Source organism: Lissotriton helveticus, chromosome 10, assembly GCF_964261635.1.
Source record: "Lissotriton helveticus chromosome 10, aLisHel1.1, whole genome shotgun sequence".
NCBI classification, from domain to species: Eukaryota; Metazoa; Chordata; class Amphibia; order Caudata; family Salamandridae; genus Lissotriton; species Lissotriton helveticus.
Genome location: NC_136071.1, coordinates 191,908,099 through 191,920,569, shown reverse-complemented (window position 1 = coordinate 191,920,569; position 12,471 = coordinate 191,908,099). Strand labels below are relative to the sequence as shown.

Sequence of the window (12,471 nt, the reverse complement as noted above, 5' to 3'; positions counted from 1 at the left end):
CTTATTCTATGTGGTGACTCAGGGAGAAAATGAGTTCCCCATCAACCAAATCAGGTGACATAGAGACTTAGGCAGCATATCACTAACTGTTAATTCTCATGGTCATAAAACGTTGTGCCCCGTTTTCCTGTGAAATTTGCACTTTATGAATGTGGGGTTAACTCGGCACGTTACCTATCTTTTGAACAATCTTTTACATGATGTTTAAAGTCCTCCTTACAGAAACATACCTGTCTGACAGTTGGTATATCTTAATGCATTTTAGATTACTTTTTTAGTGATTGTTTTTATGTATATGTAACTTAGAATGTTTGGTATCAATTTGAATTGTCTTTTTTATCTGTTCTTTAATGGCTTTATGCCAAAATAAACATTTGCTGATGAAACCAAAATAGACTTTGTGCAATATTGTGCCATTATTGCTTGAAAGGACTACCAGCCACTTCAATTAATAATCCATACTCTCACACACAGGAAGGAGGAAATAAATATGTCTATAGGACATGCTACAACTTCTAGAACCTGAAAGCCCAGGCGCTCTTTAACTTGGGCAATAACCCCAGGCAATTGGACATCTTGAGACACTTTTGCCCTATGAGGCTCAGACTCATATCGACCTATTCATAAACTGCATTTTCAATCAATCAATCAAACATGTGTAAAGCACGCTACTCACCAGTGAGGGTCTCAAGGCAGTTGAGGGGAGGGGGGTTGGGGGAGAAGCAGCTACTGATCAAACAGCCAGGTCTTGAGACGTCTCCTGAAGGTCAGCAGGTCATTGGTCTTTCGCAGGGGGGTGGGGAGGGTGTTCCATGCCTTGGCGGCGAGGTGGGAGAATGAACTGCCGTCGTTCGGCGGAGGCGTGGGATGGTGGCTAGGGCGAGGTCAGCAGAGCGAAGCTGGCGGTTTGGGGTGTAGAAGGTGAGTCGTTTGTTGAGGTAAGCAGGTCCGGTGTTGTGGAGTGCTTTGTGACCGTGGGCGAGGAGCTTGAAGGTGACCCTCTTGTTGACCGGGAGCCAGTGCAGGACTCTCAGGTGGGCGGTGAAGTGGGTGTGGCGAGGGATTCCGAGGATGAGGCGTGCAGAGGTGTTTTGTATGCGTTGAAGTATTTTCTGGAGTTTGGCCTTGGTTCCCGCATAGAGGGCGTTGCCGTAGTCCAGCCTGCTGCTGACGAGGGCTTGGATGACTGTCCTTCCGGTTTCGGTGGGGATCCATCTGTAGATGTTGCGGAGCATGCGGAGGGTGTTGAAGCAGGAGGAGGAGACCGCGTTGACTTGCTGGGTCATAGAGAGCGTTGAATCCAGGATGAATCCCAGGTTGCCAGCGTGGTTGGTGGGTGTCGGGCAGTTCCCAGAGTAGCCGGACACCAGGAGTCGTCCCATGCGGAGGGGGTGGAGCCAAGGATGAGGACGTCCGTCTTGTTAAAGTTCAGTTTCAGTTGGCTGGTCTTCATCCACTCTTCGATGGCCTGCATTCCCTCGTGGAGGTTAGATTTGGTGGTGGCTGGATCCTTGGTGATGGAGAGGATCAGCTGGGTGTCATCGGCGTACAAGATGATGTTGAGGTGGTGCCCTCAGATGATGTAGGTGAGAGGTGCCATGTAGATGTTGAAAAGGGTCGGGCTGAGGGATGATCTTTGGGGTACGCCGCAGGTGATCGTGGTGGCTTCGGATCGGAATGGGGGGAGGCGGACTCTTTGGGTTCTGCCAGTGAGGAAGGAGGTGATCCAGTTCAGGGTTTTGTCGCAGATCCCTGCTCGTGGAGGCGTGTGTGCAAGGTATGGTGGCAGACGGTGTCGAAGGTGGCCGAGAGGTCCAGGAGGAGGAGGGCCGTGGTTTTGCTGTTGTCCAGCAGGGCCCTTATGTCGTTGGTGGCGGCGATGAGGGCGGTTTCAGTGCTGTGAATGCTTTGGAAACTGGATTGGGAGGAGTCCAGGATGTTGTTCTAATCAAGGAAGAGGGTCAGTTGTGTGTTGGCGGTCTTCTCAATCCCTTTCGCCGGGAACGGGAGCAGGGAGATGGGTCAAAAGTTCTTGAGGTCCTTTGGGTCCGCCTTGGGTTTCTTGAGTAGGGCGTTGATCTCGGCGTGTTTCCAGATATCCGGGAAGGTAGTGTGTCGAAGGAGCTGTTGATGATCTTCCAGAGTTGAGGTGCGATGATGGAGCTTGCTTTGTTGAAGATGTGGTGGGGGCAGGGGTCGGAAAGTGAGCCGGAGTGGATGGAGTTCATAATTATGATGGTGTCTTCGTCGTTGATGTTGTTCCAGGAGAGCAGGAGGTCGGTGTGGTTGGTGGGGGTTTCAGTCAGGAGTGGCAGCGTCTGTCATCGGAGTCCGGGTGTCGAAGCTGTCGCGGATGTCTGCCATCTTACGGTGGAAGAAGGCGGCCAGGGAGTCACAGAGTTCTTGCGACGGCAGTATGTCATTGGAGGAGGAGCTGGGGTTGGCGAGTTCCTTCATGATGGTGAAGAGCTCTTTGCTGTTGTGTGCGTTGTTGTCAATGCGCTCCTTGAAGGAGGTCATTTTGGCGGATTGGATGAGTTGGTGGTGCTAGTGTCTGGCGTTCTTGAGGGTTGCCTGGTTGTCCAGTATCTGGTCGTGGCACCACTGCTTCTCGAGTCTTCGGTAGGTTTACTTGGAAGTCTGGAGGTCGGTGTTGAACCAGATGGCTCTCGTTTCGGTACGCCTGTTTGAGGGATTCCTTATCGGGGTGAGAGTGTTGGCGCAGTCGTTGATCCATTGTCTGAAGTTGAGGGCTGCTGTGTTGGTGTCTGAGGGCTCGGATGGAGGGCCTCAGGCGAGGGTGGTGATGAGCTGTTCTTGGGTGACTTTATTCCAGCTGCTGTGTGGGATTCGTTGCGGTTGGTTGTGTGCAGTGTGTTTCTCGAAGGAGAAGTGGATGCAGTGGTGGTCGGTCCAGTGGAGTTCGGTGGTGTGGCTGAAGGTGACATGTTTGCTGTCGGAGAAGATGGGGTCAAGGGTGTGTCCGGCGGAGTGGGTGGGTGTCATGATGAGCTGTTTGAGTCCGAGCTTGGCAACATTGTCGATCAAGGTTGTGGAGTTGCTGTCATTTGCGTTCTCAAGGTGGAAGTTCAGGTCTCCGAGGAGTAGGTAGTCTGTGGAGGCAAGGGTGTGCGTGCTGCTGAGGTCGGTGATGGAGTCTCTGAACTGCGGTGGGGACCCGGCGGTGTGTAGACAAGGGTTCCTCTGAGGGTGGTGTTGTGATCGACATGGATCTGAAAGTGTAGTTGTTCTGCCCTTCTGATGGAATCTTCTGTGCTAGTCAAAGTTCTGATGGTGTTCCTGTGGACGATGGCGATTCCTCCTCCTGGTTTGTTGTCTCAGTCCCTGCGGGTGATTTTTTAGCTGTCTGGGATGGCTATGGCTATGTTGTGCGCCGACAAGACGTTCATCCAGGTCTCCGTCAGGAAGGCGACGTCTGGGGAGGATGAATCGAGCAGGTCCCAGAGTTCGACGCCGTGCTTGTGGACAGAGCGTGTGTTGAGTAGAATGCATCTGAGATGGCTGTGGTCTGCTTTGGTGGGGTGGGCAGAATGTGCGCTGGCAGGTGTAGCTGCAGTTTTGGCAGGTGAAGGGTCCATGGGTGAGCTTCAGAGTGGCCTGAAAGCAGGTGGAGGATTGGCCGGCGTTGAGTGTGTAGAGGGTGTTGGCGTCGTAGCGGTGTCGGGTGTAGTGGTGCTCGCGGGGGCCTGGGGTCTGGCGGTGGGCACGGTCCAGGCGTGGACAGGCGCAGACAGGCTTGCCTTAAGCACGCCTTCGGGACGCCAGCAGTCGCCATATGAAGGGGAGGGGGGCAGGAGCAGAGGTCGGGGGCAGGAGCAGGCTGGATCGGGGCGGCCACAGGGGCAGCAGCAGTGGGAAAACTACGCAAGCACGCAGGGAAGCAAAATAAGCAAGAAACTACAACTAACACTGACAGAAACTAAAGTGAGCAGAAAAAATACAACAATACAGATTAGCAGGAGCAGAATATAATCACACGAAGAGAACGAGGAGGGACAGGGGGGGCCTCTGACGGGCAGACTGCAGGAGTGAAACAGCGGCGCAGGGATGGGCTGCTGGCTCGAACCCTGAACGGAGGGCACAGAACTGGAGGCTGGAGACCGGTAGACAGGCGGAGCTGCTGGGGAGAGTGCTGGCCTTGACCCAGTGGTCAAGGTATCACTTTGTAGTAAATTTAGTAGTACTAAAATAGAACTATTCCCATACACAAAATATTATTCATTACTGTATGTGCCGATGTCTCTGTCTTCAATTATCCCATCTGTTCCGAATGAAAATCTCTGCCACGACTGTGGAGATCTCTGTCCACATACTCCTACATATCAACAGTAAACAGAAATGGCTGGGAAATGGGAAATACGTACTACTAAATTGGAGGGGTTAAAGGTGGACAAAGGAGGGGTTTAGAGAGGGACATGCATCCACCCACAGAATGGTAAGTCATTACTATTTACAAACTCCACTTCTATAGTTACTACAGCTAAAAAACAAAACAAAGTAATGATAAATGTATGACAGCTCAGACCTGGAGTAAGTCCAGTATTACGTGTAGCCAACCACTGGTACTACAAAACACTCCAACAGAAAAATATTGGCCAAAGGGTCTTAATATGAAATTCCTTAGGATATATAAATACATTTGATTTAATGTTACAAAATGCATATATAAATAAAAAATAAGTAGTATTTTATTTTAAAACATATTAACCTATTTTAAATTTACAAACATTACTTTACTTTATGAATCCATACTAATATAATAAAGAGAGAGCCCAAACCTTTGAGGGGGTAATCTCAGGAACCACAGCACCAATCACAACACCCAATACAGCGTTGGAAAGGGCAGTTGCAGCAGAAGGACATAGGCTATGCAGACGCCCACCATATACATTTAACCACATCGATGCTGTGGATGTTCATCTCCATGCGCTGAAGGGAACGAAAACCAATGCAACATGACGAGCTCAGCTCGTCATGGGTGCAGCTCCAATTTGCCTCATGACGAGCTGAGCTCGTCATTAGCGTCGATGGGGTTAAAAGGTAAAAGAACCATGCCAGCAAAGTAGTCCCTTGTGGGCGTGTCTGCGTTCTGCTGTGGGCGTGTGCTGGGGGCGTGACAAACGCTGGGGGTGTGTGGTACGTTCCTCCCTTCATGCCATGTCTCATATTGTGTGCAAATCCCACCCTGTTCCCTTTAAATACCCCTGCACCCCATAATCATAACCCACCCTTACTCCTTAAAATACACCAACACCCTTAAACACTAACCCATCTTAACCTTATAAATATACCCTGTACCCCAAAACCCAAACCTATCCATAAACCCTAAAAATACCCCTGTACCCCAAAACCCAAACCTAGCCCTGAACCCTATAAATACCCCTGTACCTCAAAACCCAAACCTACCCCTGAACCCTAAAAATACCACTGTACCCCAAAACCCAAACCTACCCCTGAACCCTAAAATATCCCTGTACCCCAAAACCCAAACCTAGCCCTGAACCCTTAAAATACCCCTGTATCCCAAAACCCAAACCTACCCCTGAACCCTAAAAATACCCCTGTACCCCAAAATCCAAACCTAGCCCTGAACCCTAAAAATAACCCTGTACCCCAAAACCCAAACCTACCCCTGAACCCTAAAATACCCCTGTACCCCAAAACCCAAACCTACCCCTGAACCCTAAAAATACCCCTATACCCCAAAACCAAAACCTAGCCCAAAACCCTAAAAATACCCCTGTACCCCAAACCCCATACCTATCGCTAAACCCTAAAACTACCCCTGTACCCCATAACCCAAAACTATATCTGAACCCTTAAAATACCCAAACACCCCAAAACATATACCTCAGTACCCCAAAACATATACCCCTATACCCATACTTACCTTATCCAAACATTAAAAAAAACCATGCTTTTACCATTCATGCATTTACAACGAATTTCGTTGTAAATGTATGCGTGGTAAAAGCATATAAAATGTAATGCCATGCGTTATAATGGCATTGCGGAGTCATGGTACTTTCGTAATGAAAGTATGCGGAGTGATGGTATGCGGAAAGAAAGTTGCGGAATAATGGGTGTTTACCCTCCCCCGGTAAGTACATTGGTGGCACGGCAGCCCACATCTCCAGCAACATACTCATATTTTTTCACCACCCATTTGAAAAAAGCACAGGTCTCTCTCATTGATGGCCAGCACCGACATACACTTTTAGACACACCTCCCGCCACAAGTTCTAGAATTGCGAACTGTAGAGCTGGGGAGCTACGTTCGAATCTCAGCATCAGCTCAACATCCTGTGATTCTAGGCAAATCGCTTTGTCTCCCCGTGCCTACCACAAATGAATGTGTTCTTCTGTAATGTAAATTGTGCTCATGCCATGTTGTCGAGTTCGCGCTATATAATATTGCAAGGAAAAATAAAGTAGGGAAACTCGAGTTCACACACTACTGAACGCGCACTCTTAAGTGCATCAGCAGTGCACTGTGAATCGGAGCATTTCACAGGCCTGTCACAGATAAGAAATGCTATCTAAACGAAATCCTACAAAACAATATACTACTGGCCGGCAGCAATTTATACCCGGACAACGTCGGGACGGGCTGCTAGTAGTATAATAAAATGCATTTAAATTAATTCAAAATATGATGTTTGAATAAATAAATCAGGTAGCGTTATATAAGGACCAGTTATGTTACACAAGGACACATTCATTTTTTGTTAGGCACAGGGAGACTAAGTGATTTGCCCAGATTCACAGGATGTTGAGTGACATTGCCAAGACTCAAACCCACTTCCTTACATTTGAGATTGACCGCCCTAGCCCGTTAGGCCCCATTCTCTCCTCGGCTTGGCTGAACTGCTTTTTGTAGTTCAGTTCTAAATATTCCAATGTACTAATAAACTTTAAAAAGAAATTCCAATACTTTACCATATGGCGATCTTTGCCTGGTGGTGGAGATCTCCACCTCTGTGTGAAAATGTAGTAACTTTGTAGTTGGAAATTCGGCTTCACCCTCTAAATTTAGGAGATGGAGTCAACATGGAGTAGTAAATTTACTCCCGTAAATGGTGACTAGCCTAAAGTCGTACATTTTCAACAAAGTGTGAGAGTAATCTTACATGAGTAGATTTGCTCACGTGTAAGTTTAACTTTGTGAACAGGTCCTATCTGTATCACTCCAGATGAGGCTGTTGCCATGACCATGGAATGATATACTCACTGCCTTGTCAACAGCATCTTGCAGTTCAGCAGAGGAATAATTCAATTCTGGAAGGTCCAACTTTAGCATCATCAATATAATGCCTCTTTGAGACACTTGTCTTCCCATCCATGGTATTAACAACAATGGTCTGCTGAGCTAAAGCCAACAAATATTACCATCCTCGACTGTAAGCCGCTTTCTGAAAGCTAGAACAGTCTGCCGAAGGACACCTGCTGATACAAGGCCCTCTGATGCTGCGTGCTCAACCGACAGATGCTCCACTTGCCGCTACAGCAAGCAAAGCGGGACCAGCAAGAGAGCAACGCCTGGTAATTAATTAGAGCTTATTTCATGAGCACTAATTAAAAACCTAAAACAAACAAAAGATAAGCATAAGCACTTAACTTAATTAAGATGCTCCATGACCTTCTCACAACAGAAAAAAGGAACATTTTCCCCTCAGAGTGGGGTATGCCGGAAGGGAAGAGGACGGGAGAGGGTGTGTGGTGTAGCAGTGATAAAATGGTTTTAATACTAAAAACCTTAGTTTGGTGTTCTGTATGGCTATTGTGTAATGTGTACAGCATTGAACACTACCTGTCTCTTGGGTGGGATCCATCCTTGCATGGTGAAGACTGCGGATGACAAAGGGAAACCTACAGGTAATGTGTATAATGTGTATTTAAAATAGGCCAGTGAAACTGTGACAGGACCTTGTAAGAGCTATATTTGATATAACTAAGCTTTGTTCTGAGTTTCAGGTGTACTATTTGATTTTACATATATTTTTCTGTCAGTGAGTCTCAAACTTGACATCTAAATTAGGTTACACAGTCATTTGAATACAATGTTTCTGTGGTTTGTAGAAAATTCCTGGAACACCTAAATGGCTAGATTTAGCTTCTTATGAAAATATTTTCAGAACACTGGCCAAATACACTAAGATTCCAAAGGCCTACTCTTGGAGTACTCCTGACCTACTGCTGAGTTCATGTGGTAAGTATTGCGTTCTCCTAACCTACTCCTGAAACGTTTGTGAATTAAACTCTTCGCTTTTATGTCATCCCAGCTAGAGATCAACAACTGCTTTCCTCTACAGCCTTCATGGGTTGTGATGAACTACAAGCCTCAAGGAAGGAAAGTGAACACGCAATCTAGAGTGGTGAGAAGTCCATGTAAAGCAAAAAGTAACAAATAACAAACTGAGTGATAGTAAAAAAACATATATTACCTGAATTTTTGATTGGCCCAATCATTAGTGTATAATTTCCTGTTGCATTAGAAGGGACCTGGAGAGCTCTTGACCCGGAACAATCCTATTTAAAAAAAAGCACAACTTCTGTTATAGAGACCATGGCCATTTTTCATTTACATGGAGTAATTCACGTTACTGTTGTCAATTTGGTACTTACTGGTGTGCAGAAGGTGTCATAGTCGCAGAAGCTCACTTCACAGTGCATATAAACATAGCTGTAATAACTATTAAATTTAAACAACTGGACAGAGAACTGTCCTCGTGAATAGCCACCATTCTGAATAACTGTGACAGTATGATCCTGAGGATTTGGACAGCTGTGGAAACAGAATCATACAAGTTTGGGCACTCGTTTGAAGATGTAATCGATAAGAAAAAATCAGTTTCAGTTCTTAAAGTACAAACTCCACAGAGACATTCCAATAGTTAACACTTAAAACTGCTCCACTTTTCATAATAGGTTGGTTAGTGTTACCCATATCAATGGTGCTCGATCTATTGACATTTGAAGGATGGAAACTGTGAGTGGCCAGCCACGATGTTACCCCATTGTCTAAATCTTGCATGCAAAAGCTAGAAGAATTGGTATAACTCACAAAACCCTCATAGAGGTTTGGTTTTGGTTAGAATTTCATGTTTAAGGCTCTAGCAGAACACAGCCCATGGGTTAAAGAAATAGTAGGATATTGCAGAGATTGAAGCACTCAATGAAACATTTTGGGTCACTTAACAGTGCATGTAGGTAATGTCTTTCACATGGAAATAACTGTCATTCAGCAGAAAATCCTGTTCTGAGTTGCCAAAACAGTTCAATGGGTCTGTCAAGACTACTGAGATCTATACACAACCTGTAGGGCAAAGACTTCACTCCATATTGATTAAGTCACCCTGTTTACCTTTTAAAGGAGATAAAATTGCTACAACGGACAGATAGGAGGCGCCAAGGCAAACCATTAATTTACTTACTTAATTCTTTTTTTATCGTTTTGAGGATTCTTCTAAATCACTCGGTGGACATGTACTTTTACTTTGGTATAGAAAATCTAGCACTGGCTATCTTAAAGTATAATTTATTGTCTGTCTTAATTGAGGAAATAGGTTCCATAGACAGTCTCTATTCAAAGATTTGTTAACCTTCTTAGCGTAGAAAAATAATCTATTTTATTGAGTTGGCCGTGGCCTGACGCAGATGGTGCTGAGACGTGGAGTATGGGCCTTCCGTCGATGCTGTCTCATCTGGCACTATTCTGATGTCATTTGATGCCCTTGTAGCTTGGAGGGGTTGGGGCGGCATTTAATACCCCTGCTATACCAACTGAGAGACATAGATTGTGCAATCTTGTTTTCCCAGGCCCACACGCTAACCCGGCAGGCTCTGCAATCCAGGCTGCACACAAATGGTGGCGCCTGGACTTAGCGGTCACTGGGGCGTGCCCCGGAGAACCTAATTCAGCTGCAAGGGACCCTGCCATGGTGCATTAGAGGTGGAGAGGGGAGTGGTCCCTGACCAACGCTTGACCGGGGGCACCCTGTAAGGTAATAAGCAGAGGCAATTCAGAGGAGGAGGTAGGTGGCTCAAGTTGGAGCAATGGAGAGCAGCTGCGATCGCCTGGGAGCCTGACGGGGGCTTGTACGTGCTGCTTAACAGCTGGCACCACCTGGTGCATCCCTCGGATCCCTGGCCATGGGGTTGAGGCTTATGGGATGGCTTGTGGGATAAGTGGCTCGAGTGTCTGAGGCCTGACAGTGCAGCAATGGACTGCAACCTAAGTGCTGATTTAAGTAGGAAGGCCTGTGCAGCTCTGCGGAGTTCTTGCTACCCCACTGATGGCTTGTGGAGTGCTGTTGAAGCTGATGGGTGCTGAAAGTCACCGGCCCTGGAGATGCAGTGAAGCGGATTTACCTGGGCAGCTGGTGAGTGTGCGGTACTACCTGCCTGGTGGCAGGGACCGAGGCCTGGTGCTTCTTGTGACCTTCCTGTGACCTCCGGGAGACTTTCGCTGTCCCTGGGCACTGTTGGGCCATCCTCCTACATTATGAGCAGGGTTCCCACCTGCTATATGTGAGGGCTGCAATGGGGGACGAAGTACTGGGACCTCGTTCACACGGCTTGTGCCACTGCCTGCTATTGTTTTGTACTTGGGAGCTCTCATCCCTCCTGTGCTGCATTTGGTGATTGTTCTGGGGCTCGTCTCAGGCGGAGGCAGTGACCGGACCCTGGGGAGATCCTTCATAGGACTCTGCTGCTCTGTGTTTGTTCGCCTGCTTCAGAGGGCAGAGATTTGGTATGCCCACTGTGCACCATCCCACTGGGACCACAAAGGTGTCAGGGCTGCTGGAGATCTGAAGAATAAAACTGAAGGAGCTACTGGAATAGATCTAGGTCTTGAAGTACAAGGCAGAAGAGTCTGAGGGGCGTGGTGCAAGAACAATATTCGAGCAGTGGTACTCAATGAGAGTGTGGAGGGAATAGACATAGTAACATTCCTGGAGGACAGGCTCAGGTGAGTGGTGTTCCTGCAGGGCGTGTCCCTTTCTGTGCCCTGGATCGGGTACATTGAGTGACAGTGCCCCAACCACCCCGGGATGAGGTACCTAGGCCAACAGTTGCATGCCTCCACCATTTTCAGAATCGCAATCACCTTCTCAAATGTGCCAGGGCGATTGTTGAGTTGAAAATTAAAAAAACATAAAGTTATGATTTTCCTTGACTTTACCCTGGCAGTTCAGAGACAGAGGGTCTTGTGTACGGAGGCCAAGAATAAGCATCCTGACTTGGGCATTAGATATGCCAACCTGTACCCTGGCAGAGTTCGAGTATTCACTGCTCAGGGGATTACATTGTTCTCGGACCCCCAAAAGGTCTGGAACTGGCTGGAGCTAAAACCACCGGTAGGCGGTGCACAATGTCCCAGACTTGGCCCTTTGCCAAATGCTTGTGAATCAGCCCAGCTCAGTATCAGCGTGATCATCAGGGCGCACTGGATCTGGCTGCAAAGCTCACAACTTTAGACTCCAGGAGACTGTCCTCACTTTCAAGAGATGATGTGGGGGTCATGAATTGGGGCCGTGTACGGACTCCACCCTGGACACCGCCCATAGTGACGAATTGCTGCGTGTAACTCTGAAGGCTGTTGATGATCTGCACTAAAACTTTGGTCTGGTGTTAGAGTGGGAGAAAAATGGGGAGTCTTGGGGGACACCCGTCTTCCTTGTTCAGAGTGGGCAGTTGTCTGAGGGGGGCATGCAATAGGGGTGTATGTTCTCTGCAGGGTATTTGGTTGAATGGTGAGTTGCTCTGCTGGGACTCTCCCCTTTCGTTGGGTGTGCATCTTACCGATGTTGCCCCATACAGTGCGAAGTAGGTGGTTTCTATGCCTTAGTGACTGTTTTTTGTGTGTTTTTGTTTAGATTAGGGATGTTGCCTTACTATCCTAGGGCGGAGATCTTGGGGTGTTTGTTTTTGGGATTAGGCAGTTATCTGTCTCCCCTCTAGATTTTGATGGAGTGTGACTTGGCATTGTCCATTCTCCATGCATCTGTGACTGGGGATGAGTGTCTGAAAAGTTTCAGAGCTCCGTCCATCATCTCCTTCTGTTTGCTTTGTTTGCCCTAATTTTGCAGGGTATGCAGTCGGCAGCTGGTAATGGAGCTTTATGAAGAGCTACGAGCAGACATGGCATTGCCTCTTACTCACCTGCAAGAGAGATGGGAGACTGATTTGGGGTATCCTTTGTCAGACGGCGACTGGCTCATAATGTGGGAAGCTGCCCCTACGGTTTCCCACAATGCCCTGTTTCATGCTCAATCACTATTATATTCTTCATTGGGCCTATCTGACCCCCCAAAAGCTAAACACCTACTTCCCACTTGCAGTGCATGAGTGTTCTTGGTGCCATGCGGGGATGGCGGTCTACCCCACATGCTGTGGAGCTGTGTCCACCTGACCTCTCACTAGTCCATGGTGTTGCACTTACTGGCT

General features: G+C 47.6%; 1 protein-coding gene across 1 annotated transcript in view; it reads right to left on the bottom strand.

The window, feature by feature from the left end:
* LOC144786128 (uromodulin-like) overlaps positions 1-12,471 on the bottom strand; it is a 649,354-nt gene that overhangs the window by 66,709 nt on the left and 570,174 nt on the right. Inside the window, exons 16-17 of the mRNA XM_078665094.1 lie at positions 8,647-8,806; positions 8,466-8,550 (exon numbers count right to left, since the gene is read on the bottom strand). Coding sequence (XP_078521220.1) covers positions 8,466-8,550; positions 8,647-8,806 — 245 coding nt within the window. The remainder of the gene's footprint in view (positions 1-8,465; positions 8,551-8,646; positions 8,807-12,471) is intronic.